At 45.2% G+C, this 21,479-nt stretch overlaps 1 protein-coding gene across 1 annotated transcript in view; it reads right to left on the bottom strand.

The window, feature by feature from the left end:
* The window catches only part of VPS53 (VPS53 subunit of GARP complex), a 61,242-nt gene that overhangs the window by 6,158 nt on the left and 33,605 nt on the right, over positions 1 to 21,479 (bottom strand). The window contains exons 14-19 of the mRNA XM_005525718.3: positions 17,073 to 17,315; positions 15,494 to 15,641; positions 14,549 to 14,631; positions 11,067 to 11,145; positions 6,101 to 6,249; positions 1,344 to 1,413 (exon numbers count right to left, since the gene is read on the bottom strand). Of these exons, the coding sequence (XP_005525775.1) occupies positions 1,344 to 1,413; positions 6,101 to 6,249; positions 11,067 to 11,145; positions 14,549 to 14,631; positions 15,494 to 15,641; positions 17,073 to 17,315 (772 nt within the window). The remainder of the gene's footprint in view (positions 1 to 1,343; positions 1,414 to 6,100; positions 6,250 to 11,066; positions 11,146 to 14,548; positions 14,632 to 15,493; positions 15,642 to 17,072; positions 17,316 to 21,479) is intronic.

Raw genomic sequence — 21,479 nt, forward strand, 5'->3', positions numbered from 1 at the left:
AGAGGCAGGTCAGGCTGGCTGGAATCTGGACCCCGTTATCTGCGCACCGTGTCCTTGCTGGGTGCTGCCTTCCCATGATTTGCAAGAGAAGAACTGATGCCATCAATCTCCTCCTGGGAAGCCAGGAAACCACAGCACAGATGAGCTGTGCACCCCAGGCTGCTGGAGCCCACAGCTCAGGCTGTCACAGCTGGATTCCTGTGTGTCTACCAGGGATCCCAGAGAGGGAGAGATTCCATGGCTGGGGAGTTCACACCTTTCCTACATAAACTTTCTCATGGCTCACAGGAGTTCTGCAGCCCTTCCCACAGGTACAGCTCTTGCAGACTCTGTTTCCCCACCCCATTTTCCCCTGTGAACCATTCCAGGTCCCTGCCATTGCTAACTCACTGCCAAAGCTCGCTGGGATGCAGAGTTGTTAAGTCAGAGAGGAAAATACAGAAAGCAAAACCCCACAGGTCTTGTTCCCTGCACTGAACACTGAATAACTCCATAAATATCACCCCACTATTCATATTCCAACTGTAATTATTAGCAAACAGCAGGAAAAAGCTGTGTGTAGAACGAGAAAGGCCAGGAAAATGCATTCCCCAGCAACACTTGCACCAGGGAGGAGAAAGTGGCATGGAAAGATGCTGGTGGGTGACCAGGGGGATTCAAAAGATTTTAAGGGAACTGGGGTTCTACATGCTGCAGAGAGATCAGCTACTGAGACCTCTGTACCCTTAGCCCCAGGGAGGTATGTTCCACTTCTAATGAGATGTATTCTCTGGGAATCAGGCTAATAAAAACCTTCCCAGTCTGCTTTAAAGAAGCAAATTGGGCCTGTTATTCCCATACAGGAATATTGAAAGCTTTTAACATTAGACACAAGCCCACTGCTGGTTAATCACTTGAGCAGCTTATTTTAAAAAGACTCCCTTTAATCACTCTCAGGTTATTGCTCATCACACAAGATGAGTGGGTACCCAGCTTTACTCATTTGCTTTCCATTAAGGACGAGGAAGGTTTTGATGTAAAGCTCCTGTTTCATTTTTCAGACACTGCTCAGAACCATCTTTGATGCCTAAAACCCAAGCAGCTTTGAAGGCACCCATTTGAAGTTCACTGCAGTCCCATTAGGGGGATGTTTCTGCTTTTTTTTTTTTTTCCCCTTTTTCCTTTTTATTTTTTTTTAATGAGCCCACAGGGCTAACAAGCTCTGTGTGCAGGGGACAGATGAAATCCAAATGCCATCCTCCCAGAGCAGCAGGGTCCAGCCCATAGGCAGGGTGGGAGATGACTCAATTTCTTGAACCCAAAAGCCATCAAATATGACAACCAATGCACCTATTTCTTCTTACCTGTTCTGCACCCACCATGCTGATAGGTTTGCACTTGAAGAGATGGTTAATGAACTTGGGAATGAAGGAGCTGCAGGAGAGATACCAAATGACACAATTACATAAGAATAGTTGCAGTCAGACAGTCTTTTGTGGTGACAAAGCATGCAGAACCAAACCAGGATGGCTTCCACAAAGACACAACTCTGAGTGCCAGCTTCCCAAACTGATTCCAGACATGTTAAATATACCAAATAAAAAAATCCCAACCCCTAGGGACAGTTCTTTTGTTTTAATCCCTCCTGATTTCAAAGTTTACCGAGAAGCTGCACACACACTCTAGGTAAATTAATTGTTATAAACTAAATATGAAATATTACAGTAAAAGGTCAGCAAACAAACTATTGTGCCTCATAAAAACAGCAACACACCAGGATTAGTCTCACTGCACATGACTGGATGTATCTTGACTGTATCCAGAACCTATGTTTTCCTGCACACAATTAATTCCATAACATGAATATTACACACTGAACTTGAGGTCCAGCCAAGGCTGGAGGTCTGCTGGGCCCTGGACACTCACACAGAGGCATCCTTCCAGAAAGCTCCTGGCCAACACAATCAAGACAAGGATAAGTTTTGTGAAAAGGAAAACACCATTTATCGTATTTTACTGTCATGGACTCCAGACTGAGAAAAATGACTGCCCAATCAGAGAGAGCTTGGTGAGGATGGAAGCCCAATATTCACCAATTCAGAGCATCAGCTTTGCTTTTTGCCTCTTGATTTGAGGCTTTGAAGCAGTTTCATTCCCGCAGGACAAGTTCCTGCCCAACCACTCCACCAAGGAGCAGCACCAGGAAAGCTCAGGAGCTGCATGAGCAGCAAACTCTGTCAGGACCACACCACTTGAACAAGTCTTCCTCTTGCTGCCTTGTTTTTAATGTACTCTGCTTCTTTCACATGTCCTCCTTTGGCTGAATGCCTGCAGGGCTCACATTTCCATGACCTGGTGGCAGCTCTCATGTTTTAATGGCTCTGTCCTAGGAGAGTGTCAGTGGGTCTGCTTGCTGTGCTTTGGACTGAGGCTGCTCCTGATGATGATCTAAATTCAGTGTGGTTTCCTCCTCGCATCTGTTAAGCTTTTTGTTTCCTCCCCACAAAGCAAGGAGCATGGATAGCATCTTGTTTGTCCTGCCACCTGTTTTCCAAGCCAGGACATTTATTTCTCATCCTTTCTCATGGAAGAATGACAAAAGTGTAGCTCAGGCACGGAGCATGCCAAGCTGCTGAGCAAACCCAAAGGAAGAGCCCTCATAAGCAAAGGTTCCTTCCCTCAGACACAGTCACCACCTCTCTCAGTGAATCATTTTATCCTGGAGAGGTGTCAAGGAGAAAAATTTCAAACTACTGTTGAGAACCAGCTACTGGGCTGCCCCCAAGCAGCATTGAATTTGGCCACCAGAGAAACAACCCTGGCAACAAAACAGAAAGAGGAAGAAGAAAAGAAGCCCTGGCTCCTCTTGCACAAAAGCATTACAGTGGAGATTTAACCTATCTGTTTTAAAAGTCCATTTTTCAGGTCTATAACTAATTCCCAGAGGGCAATTAGAGAGTGATGAGCACAGCTGGAGCTTAGGTGATTCTAGAAAATGATAAATTGGCAGCAACTCTGAATGCAGCAGCTCAGTGCTGGCAGAAGAGAGCAAGAAATTAATAGTGCCTTTGATAGTGTAGGTAGATCCAATTGTCCCTCCCTCTGCAAGGTCAGGCATGGAGCTAAAGCTCATGTTGTGTATGAGAAACAGGGTGAGCCTTTCCTTCTGCAGGGTGGCAGCCCAAGGACCCCCTCCCCTGTTGGTTTTAATCTTCTTTTCTATATAACCACACAATCTCCCATAGACAGCAGTCTGTCTTGCATGAAACAATTCCCAGGCCCCTTTGGATGGCCACCCACCATCAGTGCAGAGGGGTAAAGCAACCTTCCATCCCCACATGCCTCTTATTTCACACTGCATTATTGGAAACAGCTTCCCAGCTCCAGCAGGACAGACAAGACAAACTGTAAGAGCCAAGGGCTGCTCTGGATTTTTTTTTCTCCTCCCCACCATTTTTTTTTTTGGACTAGCAGAGACCATCAAGAGCAGTTGCACGTAACAGAAAAATGCACTGGAGCCTCTTGCCTAGGCTGGACTCAGTGCCTGGTGCTCTCAGAGTACAGCAGGCAATCCTGATGTGAATAATACGTGCATGTTCAGGGGTAATGCTCTGCACGAGGCTCTGTGCTCTGAATGCCTTTACTCCCTGCACAATCACAGCTAGATTGGATGCCAGAATTCATTTACAGCTCCAGCTATAAAACTGAGCCCAGCAAACTCTCCCTAGAAGCAGATAAGTCCCCAGTGTAATAATAAAACAGATGAGGAACCACAGCATCTGAGAGGCTCCCATCCAACGGGAGGGGCTCCACCAAAGCCTGTGTTTTCCTAATCCCCTGCACAGATGATGCATCAGACACAATGCCTTGCTGAGTGAAGCACAGACAGACATGCAACCACAGTCTGTCTGTCTGTCTGACAGCCTGAGCTACTGCAGGACATTCCTCACAGGTTCTGAGTCTGCAGCCGAGGAAGGTTTTGCTCTACAATGTCCTCCAAGCTGGTGACCAGCCCTTGCCCAGGCTGAGCTCAGCTCTGAAAGCTCCAGAAGCCTCCACATCACAACTTCTTGCACCAAACTCCTGTCACTTTTTAGCTGGAGCACCTGGAAGGACACAGCACCCACCACGCCTGGCTGCCGCTAACGGAGGAGCCGCTTCCCCGGCGAGGGGGAGAAGTGTTTGTTTTTCCTGTCTCTCAGTTCTAATCTCTTCCTCATTGAGGTCAGGTCATGGACTTCCCAAACACATCCCAGCATAGCAGCCACGGCTTCGCTGCTCTGGGGTTTGATTTCAGAGGACAAGGAGCCCCCCACCCTGCCTGCCAAAGCCTCCTGGAAAGCTGCTGGCTGCTCGCTGTCCCCAGGGAGTGCCACTCACACATCGGTCAAAACAAAGCAAAAATGACAAATTAGGTTAGAGGATTGATGCAATTTCTGATGGCCATTTTTCTTCTCTCCAGACTTGGCTCAGATCCTGCTGTTTTAAATTTAGTGACTTTAGCTGCCTTCTCCCCTGTGGTCCTGTAACTCAACACTCGCGCTTTAAACAATCCATTAGAGCCGAGAAGTGGCAGCTCACAAAGACACAGGCATTAACATGTGGAGAAGCACAAGGCCTGTTAAAAGGATTTGCAGCATTGTGGGGCACACAAAAGGCCAGGTATTTATATTGGCCGAGCCAGCATATTCCATAAGAACTCAGAGTTTCAAAAATACAAATATTTGTAGGCATTAAAAGGCACTTTAAGGAGATCAGTGCTCCCGTACCACTGGGCTGGTTCTTCTTAGCACCAAGTTGCACTGATCCAGCAAAATCAATCTTCAGGAATCCATTTTACCCTTCTACACCTGATCCATGGCACACTGAGTTCAGGACTGTGTCTTAATTTTAATGTGCTGCAGGTAAGAGCTGCAGTTGTCTTAAAAAAGGGGTTTTGGAGAGCAGTGGCTTCTGTGCTCATGGATGAGGACACTCAGCTTAGATGGGACCTTCACTCAAATCTAAGAGCTGTTTCATCTGGAGTTTACTTGGTATGTGCCTAACAATAAAGTTAAAAGGGAGGCAACTAAGCTGAGGTATTAAGAGTGTGCTGTGAACAGCTGAATAAATGGGGGTTTTATTTATCACATAAAAGTCGAGCGTAACCACACAGAAGGTTTCTGTACAATAAATTCTCACTGAGACAGCATTTCGAATAGTGATTCTGGGCAATACCATTACGTGATTTATCAGTAACTGCTCCTTAATGCAAACTCATGAGTACCCCAAGACAGAGAGAGGGATGAAACTCCCAGCAGAGCCTCCCTGCTGGGAAAGCTCCCAGTTCCCAGGATAGCTGCTGCATCCCACCCTGCTGAGGCAGGAGCTGCAGCTCAAATCTCCAACCCACACAGTCCTTGCCAGGCCAGGGAGCTTATTTTAGGGTGATTACCTTATCAGAGATGAATGAAATGTTAAGGTATTTTAGAGTGACATATGACACGCACGCCACTGCTCACAAGTCCCCCAGCACGGTCACATGCGACACCAAAAGCAGCAGCTACACTGGCAGAGCCCTCCTGAGGGATTTTCCTGGGGCATTGACATGTGGAGCTCAGCTGGCCACAGGCAACCAGGGAAGAGCTCAGAGTTATCCTCCCAAAGAGCTGAATTTTTGTTTCAGACACAGAGATGAAAGTTTGGATGTCCACCCTGAATCCAGCAGCAAGGGGGATTTCTGTCTCTGCTGTCATTTCTTTCATGCTGCTCAACTTCAAGTGACTTGCCAGGAAGATACTTTAATACCCCCCAACATTCAAATGGGAATTTCCCCTCCTGACTGAGCTATTTTTGCACAGACCAGCAGCTTTTAGACTGTGAAGGTAGAATATATTTCTCACACATGCCCTTCTTACAGGGCTTACTGTAAATGTTACTTTGAGGCAAATTTCTCAGTCCCTGGAAGCCCCATGGAAGAAAAGTAGGTTTTCTCACAGCAAGAGTCATATCTAAAGTCAGATATTCCAAGTCTTTTAAAGATGCCAAACCCAAAACTTTCTGCAGTTGGCAGAGAACACACAGTGACCATCACACTGTTTTATGGGATGAGCTGAATAAACTCTGCATGTTGGTAACTTACTTTGCAAATTTTATGCAGAACTGAGTGAAATACTTCCTTGTGGAGGCCAGGTTGTCACGGATGATGGGGACATTCTGTTTAATGTGGAGGATCACTGAGGTGACATAAGGACTCTGGTCACCGACATGTTCCACGTTCTGCCACTGCATCTGCACAAAGGGGAAAAACAACCAAAAATGACTGTTCAATTCATTAAGATTCAAGCAGCAGGTAAGGGAAATTGTACAAACTTCCTGCCAGGGGATTGCTAAGGAATCATTTAGAGACTGCCTCTGCAATTCACCACCAAGGTCAAGCTCTTCATCATTAAAAGTGATTAGGCAAAATCCTTCCATAAGAAGACACAAAGAAAAGCCAGAACAGCCCCTTCTGCACCAGAACAGAGACTGTGACCAGTAACCCACATAAATGGGGACCACTAGGATTGAAACAGCCTTTGGAGCACACCAGGCTGCTTTAATATTTAACAGTTTCCAATTTGCTGGGATGAAGTGCCCATATAAATCCTGATTACAGGCATTTGAGAAAATATCTGCAAGCTTGCAAAGTCTGGATTCCTGTATGGCAGCCAAGACTTTAATACTGGTGAGATTGATGACAGATAGATGGAAGAGGTAAAAAGTCTTAAAGTCCAAAGCACTCTGTACCAGCATAGCTCACTGAAAACACTGCTGGTGTACAAGCCAAGATGCCCAATTCCAGCTCTTCCAAATGCATGTAAAAAGCACAGAAGAAGAGTTACTCAACCTCCCATTTTGGTTTCATTTATTCTCAGCAGAACTTCAAGAGAACAGCCCCTGTGAGCCAGATGTGTGGCTCAATTTGACTTTTCTCTGAGCCTGGTTTGCAGCACACACAGGGTACTCCCAATTTAAGTCAAGTGGAAAAACAAAAAAACAAACAAAAAAAGAGGTGATTTGGTCCACCAGAGTCTCACTGAGGAACAGAAGCATCCAGAAAAGCACACTCAGTTCTGCTGCTGCTCAGAACTCTGCAATGTTCTCCCAGTAACTCTTTGGAGATCTGTTCCTCATGTTGGAGATGAGACAGAAGGAAAACTCATAGGAAATCAGGAAAGGAAACTGGGCACATATGGAAGAGGAGCTTTTCCTTTGAGGGGCTGTTTGTCCTCAAACTTGTTTTCCCAAGCTCTGCATTTTGCATAGAAAGTTTTTTATTCCTGGTTTTAATTTAATTTGGCTACTTTGCCCCCTGCAAGTCAGCTGACTCAATTCCATCCAAACAGCACGCAGCCTAAGTGACTTAGTGGGAAAGAGAAGCCAAATTCTTTGCAAAACCACAGTGTCTGAGTCTACAGATGTCCCATTAAAGCTGTCTTTTTGTTAACCAAACAAAGCAATCCCCAGCCTGCTGATCTCACATCAGCTGGAGGGCTGGAAGGGAGATCTCCCTCATCACCTGCCCCACAGGTTTTCACAGAGTCACAGAATGTCCTCAGTTGGAAGGGACACACAAGGAGCATCAACTTCAGCTCCTGGCCATGCACACACACCCCAACAATCCCACCCTGTGTCTGAGAGTGTGACCAGTCCCTGGGGTCAGTGCCCCAACACCCTCTGGGAAAAAACCTTTTCCTAATATCCAACCTAAAACAGCTTCAGCCATTCCTTCGAGTCCTGTCACTGGTCACCTGCTTTTCTACTCCTCATGGTAATGATCACATCCAAACAAAATATTCTGTGCCTTTCTCCCTGATGGATTCACACATTCCCTTCTTGACAGAGCAATCCTCACCCAACACACCATCCCCACAGAGTGGGAACAGCCAGAAAGTGGGAAGGGACTGCTGAGCTGAATTATTGCACCAACAATGAAACAGTAGCTTTTTCATTTTGTTGGTCATCATTCCAAAAGCAACACTTTACAACCAAACCTTTAAAGCATGAACAGTAAAAATAGTCCTTTTGTGTGTGTGTGTGTGCATGTGGGTGTGTTTCACCCCAAAAAAACACCACCCAGTAGCTGCAGAGAAAGGAATAGCACACATACTGAAAAGTCATCAAAAGAAATATGAGCCCAACTCTGCTGGTAAAGCTTTGTTCCTGTCATTTTAAACTTATTCCTCTTTTTCCCTTGTCCTGTGTTTTCCTTGGGATATCCACACAGTTTACATACACAAGCTGGAAATGAGTCCAAGGAACAGGAGCAGTGAGATTTCAGTGAAAGGGAGAAGCCCAAAGGCACCTGCAGGCTGGGAGGACACGGAGTGCCTGCAAGGGGTGGAAGAGCTGCTGCTACCTCCTGGTTCTCACAACAAAACACAAGGTTAAGGTTAAAACAGGCAGGAGGAGAGAGAAACCCTGGGCAAAACTGGGGTGGTTTGGCACTTCCCAAGAGCTGTTCTGCCTCCTGGGAACGGCAGGGGCTCAAGTGTGCCATGGTTCTGTGTCCCCAAAGAGCCACCAGCTCCCTCCCCTGTGTTCAGCCCTCCAGCAAAGGGGCTGCTTTGTGACTGAGCAGAGAATGAAGGAATCTCCAATTCTCCCTGTTCCCAGCAGCATCCTCACTGCCAGCTCCTCCCTGCAGGCTCCAGCCTGCCTTGACCTGGAGCTGCTTCTGCAGGAAAGGCTGGGAGGGGAGTGCTGGGAGAAGAGAGTCTGGGGCCACAAGCTGGGCTCTGCACTGTCACACTCTGCACAGTGTTCCAGGGCCCTCTCCTGAGGGCTTTTAATTAGCAGCTGGCAGCTCTGATTGCTCTGCTCTTGGGGTTTTCCGTGTGTGGAGCAGAGAAATGATTAAAGCCCTGCTTTGTCCACTCGGCTGGGAGGATACCAGGAATTGCAGCTGTGCCAAAAAGGTTGTAGGAAAATGTAAAAAGCCAGCAAGAGATCGATGTGAGGCACTAAAATGTCCCCCAGCCCCACTTACAGGCACAGTTTTACATATAAATCGATGCTTAATTCAGCATGTAAATCAAGCCTTACCCAGTGCAATCCATAAACTTAATTGGGGTGAAAACATCCCATGCAGATTAGCAGCTCCCTCATCCCAGAGATTAAAAAGGAAGCACACCAGGCAATGTGAGTGCCTGCTACAGATCAGTCCAAACACATTAACAGTTCTTTGTTATCCAGAATATAACAACAGGGGGTTTAGGGCAAATTCTCCTCCCACCCACATCCCAGCTCCCCGTCCTACAGCCCTGTTTAATCATCCTACACCTGCTGTAAAGTCTGAGTAAGGATTATCACCGACAAATTTGGTAATATGGGGCCTTCTCAGCATTTACCATTTTATTCAGAACACACAAAGTAAAGAATCATGGAAACAGAGCAGCATTCCCAGCTGAAAGCAATATTCCTGATGCTGTTTTCTGTGTTAAATCCCTCAATGTGGCCTGCAGCCAAAGTGGATTGAGAGGTTTAAGCATTTCATAATTTACCTCTAAAGTTCCTGAACATTTCTGCAAAGGAAAAAAAAATAAAAAATCCAAAGCCAGACTCCAACAAAGGACTGGGAATGTTCAATCCTGGAGGACACCAGAGTGAAGTAAATGAAAAGAAGCTAAACAAAGGAAGAGCCCTAATGGAGTATGGATCTTGAGAGAGCAAAATTGGAATGGGTCAGCCACACAATCTTTATTTCTTTAATACAGGCTGAAATTTTACATTTCCAAATACTAACTCTGTGTTTAAATAATTACATGCATTTCTTATTCAAGTGTCAGAGTAATAACCCAGCCCTGAAGGAAAGGGAGGAGAAGGGTGAAGATAAAAAACCTCTTGCACCAAATCCAGGTCTAATAAAAAAATCACATAAAAGCGACTCTGTCTGATACAAATAGTGGAGTGTGTGCACAAGTGACAAGTATTTATTTAGCTAATTTCATAACACTTAAACTTGTTTATATATCATCAGTCCCATCACATGTGCTGCATTTTACCAGTGTTCCAAAGACAAAAATAAATGGCCTACCAGCTGCTGCTTTCTCAAGGTTGTGGTTTACTTGGGTATAAACAGCCAGAGCTAAGTGACTCCAATATTACTGTACTCTGTAGGTTCAGGAGATCTGAGGGGCTGCCACAGCACACAGGCAACACCTGAAGTGCTGAGCCTTTCCTAGTGGTGTTATTTGACTGGGCAAAAAAAAATCCCCTTTCCATTTGGAACCTGTACAAGCTCTATTACCAGCTGCATTCCACTTCAAATATTAGCTGGGGGTGGTGGGGCTGGTTACAGCTGGAATACATCATAAAGCAGAAAGCTATTAAAATTCATGGCAGCGAGACAGTGTGTTGATCCTACAAAAATGGAGCTCTATGTTTAATATTTCTAATTAAAAAAAAATATATATATATAGTTCAATCCACTTTTGTTGTCTTCACCTCTGTCTAAAGCAAGTCTGGGTTTTCACAATACTTTGGCAAGGAAACACAACTCTGCATTTCAAACATATAAAAGCCAGCAGTGTAACTGCAACAAAATCCTTAAACCCCAGTCATAGGGGCCTCTCCAGGAATGGCTCCATATGTCCTTGAGAGGATCACAGAAGCAATAAGGCTCAATCTCAATTCCACATCACCTCCATTTGAATACCTCCATTTAAGAGCCCCAAACAAGCAGGCTGGTAAAACTCCCTGCCAAAGAAGATAAAGGGGAGAGCAAACGTGAAGGTGTATTCGAATTTTTACGCTGACAAAAGTTTTTCCAATTTTAAATGCTCTCACTGGCATTGGGAGTGGAAAGAGAAAGCCTTGAGTACTTACTGAATGTATTTCATTGTCTGTAGGTTTTAATGTGGTGCAAAAAGCCTGAAAGCTCTAATCTGAATAATAAGAGGGTTTGGAGTGAGTTATGTATTTATAAATACAGCACTTGCTGCTCTAAAAAGTAAGAAAAAAAAATCAGAGTAAAAGAATGTATCAGTAGTGAAATCAAGCAGTCAAAGCACACAAGAACTCCACAAAGATCTTAAGGTGACCTCTTCCTGAAAATCCACCCCTACCTTGCTCATAGCAGTCAGGGCAGGGTCACAGGCTGCATCCAGGTCCTGCACTAACAGCTGGATGCTGTTGGAGATCACACTGCAAAGGAGGGGAAAAAAAAAAAAAAAAGAATCAAGCATGAGTTTTAGAATCACAGAGTAATAGAGTGCCAGAACTGGAGTGTTTGACTGTGAGAGGAGGAAAATCCTCTACTGGCTGACAGCAGTGCTGTGATGTGAATGCACACAGCTACAACTTGTACTGAGGAGGAGCTGGGAAATTCTGCAGGGAGCTGCACAAAGGGCTCCAGTGGAGAAAGCATGTTTTTACAGTTGACCTTCCTCTGTTTTAACACAAATAAGGGGTTGGGGATCAAAGGTGGCAGATGAAGAGGAGAAATCCCCAAGTATCAAACCCAGACTGGGATTCAGCTTCAAATTTAATCCAGTCTGTGTAACACCAACATTTTTATCATCTCTCCATTTATTCACAGCCAATATTCTACTGCTCACAGGAACTTGCAGAGAGGATTTTAAAAATGACATCTGCATGAGTTCTGTGTCTCCCATGTGTGAAGATGAAGGCAGATGTCTTATTTACACTATGTCTAGGACTGCTGCCATCCATTGTTTGAGTTCCTGAGACATATACCAGACTAAAGGACACATCAGTGAAACACATTTCCCTCCCTCCCTCCCCTCTTTATTTTTTTTTAACAGCATGATATTGTTTAGAGACATATTTAAGGCCACCATATTATGATGTGCACAAAGGTGCAGCTGATCCTAAAACAACAGCCAAGAAACTCTGCCTGCAGCAGTTCAGACCCCCCTCAGGGGCACAGAACCAGCACTCCCACTGCAGACAGCTTCTGCTAGAAGCAATAACTAATTCTGTTTCTCTAAGCACAGTTTTTAAAAGCAGTGTCAACTCTAAATCTGCCACAGACGCGTGTTTACAACCTCAGGATTGTATTTGTAAGAAGTGGATTTTACTTTTGCACTTTCTCATGATGGTAGCACAGATGAGAATCACAGGACTGTGAGAAACCTCAGCAATGCTTCCTCAAACCATCTTCCCTCCCCCTCGTTGTCTTTGTGAAGTTTTGGATATTGCTCTGGGATTCACTGCTCACTGAGATATGGTGTCACCCATACTTAACTCTGACCTGGGTTTTGTTCTTCACCACAACCCAGAAAAGGTTGCCTGTTCCCTTTGCTACAGGCTCCAGCACATAAAGGAACATGATGCAAAGTACAATGCTTCCTTCAAAGAAATTCATTTGTTTGTAAAGGCAAACTCATCCAAAATTAGTTGGAAAAATTAGTATGGGAGATGAAGTGACTACAGGCTTCAAGTTACACAATCTAAAACTTGCATTGGGATAAAAAAAACCCGTGACTGTTTCTGCTGGTGCCTCTGCTTCTGCTGGGCACCACATAATCCACTCCCTGGGGGATTCCACCAGGCCAAGGGAGCCAGACTGAAATAACCACCCCATGGGCACTGCTGATTCCTGCAGGGCACCTGCTGCCACTGACTGGGAGGGAAGAGCTGTGGTTCAGCACCAAAGAGAAACACAAAGCTCAAAGTGACTCCACCACTTGTGTGCCTATGCCCAGGAGTCTGTCAGAAGCTGCATCACCAAGTGCAGGCTCTCACCTGAAAGTCACAAGTTTGCAAACAGGGAGAGAAACCCATTTGTCTGCACTTCAAAATAAACACCTGCTCAGGAGGGATGGTGGTGCAGCAGGAAATGTGTTTGGAACATAAAGGATCAGGATGTGCTGAGAGGGATCTGCAGGAAGACAAAATCCTCACCCCAGGCAGCAGTGGGTGACTCCTCACACAATCCCTGACAGGCACACAAGAAATGGATCAGGAAGCTGAGGACATAAAGGAGCAGTACAGCAGCTACAGTGAGCCCAGCACTTGAGGGGTTCTCTGAGTGCTGCCCATCATCTCACAGAACAGATGGAAATGATGGATTTCTGGATTTACATTACAATAATTCTTCTGTCCTTGAACTTCGAGAAGAGCTCATAATTTCTCCCACTTTCCCTAAAGAAACTGCTTTGCCACCCCAGGGATAAACCCCTCCTTTTCTACACAATTGGGGTGGTTCTGCACTTGCCTTTCTCTGAAAGAAGAAACACTTTCCAGGGTGCATAAACAGTGTTTTATCACTTATTTTATGACTGTGCCTAACAAGACATCAAATCCCAGAAGAAACCACTTGTTTGATGTTGAATGAGCTAACGCCAGCGAGGTTTATAGTTCTGACTTACACTGACAGAAGGCTGGACAAAGCCCTCAGCTGGAACAGAATGAAAGTCAATTAAAAGCCTTTGTTACAAGATATATCAGCCCTGTCAGCTGGACTTTAAACCTGTCCAAAGCAGCAAATGTGAGCTATACATTAAACAACTTCCAAAACACTTCACATTGGCTGTCTGGGACCAACCACCTCGTGAGGCAGCCACTGTGGAAACCAAGCAGCCACTCAAGGTTGCTGATTCCTGCTGGCAAAACTCACCCTCCACCTGTCCATAATAAGAGAATCCCATCTTATGGCTCATTTTAATTCTCCTTCACTGCTACCTCGCTTGCTTTGGCTGAGTGGACACAGCAACCCTGGATTTCAGGCAGGGATTCACTCTTAAAAAGGTCTGAGAAGAGCCTGAAGGGAAGGGAGCCTCTGCAGCCTGGAATAGAGCCTGAGAACATGTGAAAGAGCTGGATGGAGATTCAGTGGGATCCTGTCCACTGCAGCAGGAGAGGAGGAATCACAGGAAGGAAGTCTGCTGAAAAAAAACCTTACTGCTATCTGGGCTGAATCTTAGGGAGAGGGGAAGCTGGTGGCAGAGATTATTTTCCCAGTCTTGCCAAGATATTCTTTTGTCTGATATGAGGCAAAACAACATTTGCCTCAATTTTCTTGTCTCAAAAAATATATTCAATCTGTCTGTCAGGGGTGGAGAGGAAAGGATGTTAGAGCAGAATATTTTTAGCACCGTTACATGAAAAGTTATTTTAATGAATGATAATCTTCTCTCAATTATAATCCCCAAATATAAGATTGGATCAGTCTTTTATGTCATCTAAAATGGGGTTTGATCATACTGACAAGGCTGCTGATTAACAGGGGGAAGTTAAAGCAGGAAGGAATGTACTGAAATAGCTTCCTTTCTTGAAATGTAACAGCCACCTCGCAGAGCTGCCAAGATGCAAATGATGTTTCAAATGGAAACTCACTATTTCCTTTCCCTTTTCCAGTGCTCTTGTTCCTTTGGCTTGGAGCACGGGGAGCAGCTAGAGCCTGTGCTAGTGCTGCTCCTGGAGCAGCCAGAGGATACCATTCCCTCAGCAGGGAAATGCCTGTGCCCAGGCTGTAGATCCGGGGGGATCCACCAGGATCTCAGGATTGTTACTGCTCCAGCCCCATCTGGCTGACAAAAGGGATGTTTGATACATTGTGGGAGGAGGCAGGTGCTGGACATACACACTGAAGGTGTCCATCTCTCCTGTCAGGTTGATTCTCTCCATCAGGCTCGCATCCACTTTTTCTTTGAGCTTCTCTTCCAACTGTTGGGAAACAAAACAAGCAACGGGGAGATCAGGTTTCTAACTTGAAATAATCGTTCTTGAAAACTTATGCCCTGGAAAGGTCAGCTTCTTCAAACTTAATCTGTGACCAAACTATACCCAAAACTCATCCAATGACACTGGAAATCTTTCCTTCTTGGCACCCCAGAGCTGTTGATCTGCCAGGATGGGCCATGGTGGCTCCACGTCCCCAAAGAATTAAAGCTCCAAGGTCAAATATGTAACTCTAGTATGACATGCTACCGTACTAGCTTAACACCGTGGCATCTGTCCTGCTAATAAAGATGTTTCTCAACACTCTGCCTGTGCCCAGACTGTAGAGGAGGAGGAGGAGGATTGCCAGAACTAGTGGTGGAGAGGTCTGGACACAGCCAAACATCACAGCTCATTCCTGACCCATGGCATTTTGGAAGCACCTGAATGTAATGAGTGGCACGGCTGCAAATCACATCAGCATAAATTCCTCCTCTCTCCACTCCACATTGGCCCAAGATTTCATGCAAGTATTTTCCAAAAATATTTCGAATTATTGTTGTGCTTGTTTTTGTGAAGGGGAGATAATGAACCCAAAAACTTTAAAAATAAAAACGTTTGGTCCCCAATCCAAAACAAATTACGTAACAAGTAGAAAAGGATGGAACCCAAAACTGATGCTGCAAAGCAGGATTACAAGCAAATTACTTTTCTCAGGTAGAAATAACAAAATCAATTCTTTTCTTTTGAAATACAGAATGAATAATGCAGAGCTCAATAATCAATGGAATTTTTAGTACTTTTGGCTGTCCCAGTCTCCACTGCAACACAGAAGAGGAGCTGGTGCCCCCTCAGAGGAAAAACTCACCTGCTGGGTGGTGGCCAGGCAATATTCTGCAGTACTGAGGATGCTGCAAATGAGGCAGAGTTCTTCTAAAGTAAACTTTGCCACTTCAGAACCTTCCTTTTCTTTCAGCAAGCTTGTGATGGTGAGCCCACCACTGCTGCTGGTTGTCCTGGGGGAAAAAAAACAACAAAAAACAAGCCAAGAGATAAAACTTGTGAGGTTTTTGAGTGTACAGACAAGGTGCAAAATTACTGCTGGATTTTAATGCCATAAAAAGGCTTTATGACCACAACCCAACACAGGACATCAAACCCACAACTGCTGTTTTGGTGAAGGAATTCCTTTTACAAAGAGCTTTGTACCAGGTCTTCAAGTGAAGGACAACTCACTCATTGACAAGAAAACAGATTAGGATGCAAGTGGAACACAGCCTTCCCCAGGTAGCTTCACCTTCACTGCCAGTTATCCAAAATCTAATTAAAGATTACAGAAGAACCTCAGAACTATCAGGAAACTTGTCATATTTATCTCTGCAGCACTAAACAGTTGTCCACATGCATTTGAGACTTTGGCAACCTGTTTTAAAAGCTGATGGTATCAACAAAGTAAATTATACAAGATGTGCCTTCCCCTTCACTGTCTTCAAGTGAGTAATGTTCATGTATCAACAAAGAAAGACTCAGAGCAGTTTAGAGGCAGGAAATTCCCTACCTCTCAACTCTTTATAATCCAAATCCATTAAAAAAAATAGGACAGTGATATTTATCTTGGACAGTAAAAATGGAGCACTCAAAAAAAAGTGGATAAAGAATGCAACTGAGGTCTGATGGAGAACACACATTAAATTTATCTTTCCACTTGTCTGGATGGAACCCTCTCCCCTTCCATCTGTGAAAGATTTCATTGGTTTCAGAAAGTCATTCTGCTGCTCCCAGGTTTACAAAGGAAACTAACTGAAGATGTTAAATAGCAAATAAAATTATGTGCAGTGGAGTTTTGGCAACATCTCAGGAGCACCTTTAGCCTGTACTCTGATACATATTGGTGCAAATTCATTATGATTTCCTTTCCCTTCACTGGATTTACATCTACAGATCTTATTTCAACAGAGATAAAATGTTCCAGAGCAGAGGGAGGTACAGGGAAGCACTTCAGCATCTCACAAATAAACCACCTTCATTATAAATTACCATATGGATGATGTTGGGCTGAGGCAGCTGAGAATCCCAGCAGGAGCTGGTTACCCAAGTAGCAATTCTGAAAGCCAGGCCTCTCTGAAAAGACTTGGGCTGGCATTTCAAAGGGAACTTCAAGAAACTGCAAATCTGGCTGCAAATCAAAGCCAAATATGAAGTTATTCTCCAGGGGTGCTTAAAAGAAAAACAATGTGTGACTGCCCATTTGCTCTCCTGCTTTTTTCTCTGTGCAAGAAACTGAACTTTGGAGAAAACCATGAAGTAAATGGAGTGATCCTGCTGCTACCTGGGGTGTTTGACAGGGAAATGAGTGTTCACAAGGATGTATTCATTAATTATCTTTACAAATCATCTGCTCCTCACTGCAGTGGAATGTCTACAGCACTGGGGGAAGCCAAACTCACTTGGGCAGGTTTCCAGAGAGAATTTTCCAGGCGTATTCCCGCAGGTACTTCTGGAAGATGGTTGTCAGGGCTATCATGGGCTCACCAGTGCTGAGCTGGGAGCACTGCACCATGCACTTCTTGTAGTACACAAAGAGGTCAGCACAGCTGGGCAGGACAGCTCCTCCTTCGTCCACGTTGGGCTTGGGGGGACCCTGAGCCTTGAAGTCAGCCACAAACCTGTCAATCAGCTCACCCAGGTTCCTGATGTGGGGAACAAAAATATATTTGAGTCTGTTAAGGGAGGAATTGGAGTGAAGAGAGGGAATAATGCTTCCAATGAGATGCCCTGTCTTGTGACAGCAGCAGGTTCAGGTGTAGCAGCTGGGTATTCCCAGCCCTTTCTTATCTCCATGCTCCCAGCACAAAGCTCACACAATTCCACAGCCCGAGCCTTTTGTGCTCGGGAGTTTTAGTGGCAGCTTCAAATCTCTTCTCCAGCCACACATAAAAGCCCCCAGGTTTGCCAGGACTTGGTTCAGCACATTTGATGCAAGTGCATTAAGCCTGTGCTCGAGTTTCATTCCTGGCACCAGGAAAAGGAACAGTCAGGCTTCCCATCCCAGCGGCCTCCGGAGAAGACCTCAGGGAATATGGATTTTGAAGGGATGTGCTCAAAATGGTGTGTGCCATTTGCCATTTCTTGGTCCCATTTGGATACCACCTGCTTTTGCACAGCTTCACACATCCTTTAAAGAAGTTTTATTTAGCCTGAGCACAAAGTGCACTTCCTACTTAAGGCTCTTTTTAAAAGCTCCAAAAGCCCTCTTATTGTCTCCAGTGATTCATTACAGCCTGGTCCTTACTCAAATATTTCGGTCTTTAGGCAACAATAAACTTCATCGTTTCACCAGGACAAAAAGGCTTTTGAGCATGGCAGAGGGCCAGAGCCATCAGCACAGGACCAGAGAATCTTCTGATCTCGGGGAGTTCCTCTGGCCCTACTCCCCCACATCCCTGTCGGAGACCAAGCCCAGCTCAGCTCTGTGGAATAACCTTTGCCAGATGAACTGAATTCCTGCAATAAAACCTACTCCCCCACACACACTCACACACAGCTTTCCTCAAGGAAGCTTGGCTTTTGGGAAATGGATAGGCCTTTCAGATGAGAGAGGTACTCTGCTGACCAGAAGGAGTTCCTGTACTTTATGTTCCTATTCTGAATATGATCTTCTCTTCCCACAGCACAACCTTCACCCCTTGGAGGGTGCAAGGGCTGGGCTGTGCCATGACCCAGGGCTCCTAAGGAGAGAGACAAATCCTCAGAATGGCTGAGACTCTGCAGCATATTCTCACCTCTGCCAGTGAAAGGGGAAAAACCTGCCTGCAATGCCAACTTCCCCCCAGTTTCCACCTCTTTTTGCTTTTCCTCTCATGAGAGAAAAAACCCCCTCTGATTCCACCTTACCAGAGAACCCACAAGTCCCTTCCCTCATACACTCAGAGGTTGCTGCCTCAGAATGGATGAGTTCCTACCATGGCTGATGGGCTGGGCCAAGCTTACCTCCAGAAATGTGTTTGGAATGTCAGGACTGTCAGTCATGGAGCAGCACTGGCTGTCTTTAGCCAGGCTGTTGCAAAGACAAGCAGCCCCTTTTTCCATGCCTATTGCCTGAGCACTGCACACAGCTCTGATTCCACGCTCACAGCTCCTCAGCTGTGTTACAGGCACTGTAAAAACATCAGGCTGCTCCACTGATGTGATAAATCTCCACACTGGCAGCAGCAATTGAAGGCTGAAGTGAAGCATTGATTGTGTTGGGCCACAGAGAAGCAGAATTTGCCTCCCTCTGTAGCTGTAGCAGAGCCAAACAGATGGCTGCTGCAGGAGGGCTCACATGTGCTGCAGGCTGCAGATTCCTGCAGCTTCTCAAGGAAAGAGGATGTGGCTCACTCCTTGTCAAATTCAACAGCTGCACCTCCACCTCTGCATCTGTGCTGGGCTCCAGCTGGGCAACAAAGTGGAGCTTTCTTAGCAGTCACTTGATTGTTTTTGCCTTCTCTCAGTCTCAAGACATGGTCAGGAATGTCAATGGCTTTTGTTTCCTTATGCTTAGCCCACATGTTCTCCTCTTCTCCGAGGCAAAGTGAAATGGATCTGCATTTTCCTGGTCCCACAAGGTCTTGTCAACTGGGATGCAGGAGAAAATGCAGCTGTCGAGAAGAGCTGGGAGAGCAGCGCTGGGGCTTCACACTTGTTCTGATCCCAGCCTGGATAAAACTGCCCATCAAACCAGGCTATGGGACTGCTCCTATTTCAGAATGGCACTGGTGCAAGCAAAACATCAGGATATTGTGCACTAATAAAAGAACTAATACATCATTAATGCACACCTTGGTTGATGGCAAACTTTCACATGAGTCTCAGCTGGCCCAAATATGGCACGAAAGCCACAAATGTTTGTGTGGTACAATGGGAGCACAGAGAGTCTGGCAGAAAAAGCTGCTGGGAGATGAAACATGAAGAAGGCAGGAGAGCTACAGAAAATGAATGTTTTCTCCACAGACTCTGCAGAAAAAGCTCCAAGAAAATTCTCTGGTAGTGCAGATGTGGTATTTCCTAACAGTAGCACATTTATTGGGAGTGAGAACTCGCCGAATCTAACCAAGAGAAAAAATGAAATGAAATCACTTAAAGGGAATTCTATTCTGGTTCTTTTCATTCCTGCATTCCTCATCCTTTTTTTTTTCTTCTTTCACTCAACCCATTTGGGGTTCTGCACCTCTGGCAGTCACGAGAGGAACCAGGAACTCTTGAGCAGCACGGGAGAAGAACAGAGTGCTCAGGAAGCTGGGTCTGCCCAGTGATGTGAACAGAGCTGGGCACTGAGACACCTGGAGCACTGCAGAGCAGTTTCCACACACTGGGAATTTTGGAAGCCCCTCTGCTGATGATGAGGCTGCAAACACACAGCACAAAGTGCCAGTTTTCCGAGCACTCTTGACTCAGACGTGCCTTTGAGCAGATTTAAGGAGGGCTCTGCAAACTCTCAGCCCTGCAGACCTGACAGAGCTCTTCCTCCTCTCCAGCAGAACAGCTCAGCTCACATCTGTGTGCTCCTGCTATTCCAGCTGACCACAAAGGAGAGCTAAAGACTCACATCCCAAAGGGACAGGAATTAAATCTGCTTTGCTGGTCAGAAATCTGATATTATTCTGCAGCTGAGGGTGGAGAGCAGCATCTTTAAACTCCTTCTTTCAGGTGTGTCCTCTTAAACTGCTACAGATCTTGGCACCAAATTTCTTTAAACAGGTATGGAAACAATTTTTTGGCAGAAAATGTCCAGGCTCTTTTCTGCCACAGATTTAAGGCAATGATGAACAGAACTATCACACTGCTCTCACTAGTCAGAGCTCAAACACACAATTAGTGATCTAAGCAACATCTCATTTTCAGACATTGGCAACAGGTTCCTCAAAAGTTCAATCAAAGGAAGAAGAAGAGAGAAAATCGTGAAGGAAAGCAATTTTTGGCAGTCAGGAGCAGCATGGGGAATACTGTGGCAATTTTCCTTTGAACTCCCTGCAGCCTGTGGCTATAAAGCTAATATAAAACATCTCATGATTGTAAAGGAAAAGGAAAAAAAAAAAGGCAACTGAAGGGGCTAGGAGCACAGTGGGGTAGAATTACCAAAATGGGGATTAAAATGGCCCCCAGTGAGAAGGGAAGAAATACTCAAACAAGTCTGTGCTCAGTTGGCTGAGGGCAGGGGGGAAATATCAGTTTCCCTTTGTTATACTGCAGAGCAGAACCTAAACCCAGCAGGACACAGCACTGTGCAAGGTTTCAGCTATTTAATGATGGCTTTTTTTTAAGCATAAAGAGTTGATGGGACATGGAAAAGCTTTTTCAAGATGCTTATCATGGAGTTTGGATAAAATCAGGACACTACAAGCCTCAAGTTACACATTCTCTCATGTGTGAAGCCTTGGAAGATAGAAGAGCACACACACATGAGATACACAAAGTAGGCAACTCCTCCTTTCCAGCCACTAATCTGTGCTAAAAGACTAAATTTAACCTTTTTCAACTATTTCTTCTCCCAGGTGCCACTGCAGTTGTTATTGAGATATTATTTAAACCCTGGTGTGAATCAAGGTGCACAAGAAAATGTGATGAGAGCCCTGAAAACTTCTCAGAGCTCGAAGCTGAAAGCTCCTTTCATTTGAGTTGTTTTGCTGCAAGTCAAGGAAGATGAAGAAGGGTGCCAGGGACTAAAGCCCCTGACAAAGTCCCAACCTGTGAGCAATGATAAAATGATATCTTACAGCCAACTCATCTACAGCAGCTTTCATCTAAGGATCAAAAATAACTTATTTCTACAAAGCAAATCTTGCAACTCCTCTGCCACGAAGCCACACGTGTAT

This window comes from Pseudopodoces humilis, chromosome 23 (assembly GCF_049639895.1).
Source record: "Pseudopodoces humilis isolate 2021_Gansu_Grassland_sample_001 chromosome 23, ASM4963989v1, whole genome shotgun sequence".
Classification (NCBI taxonomy): Eukaryota; Metazoa; Chordata; class Aves; order Passeriformes; family Paridae; genus Pseudopodoces; species Pseudopodoces humilis.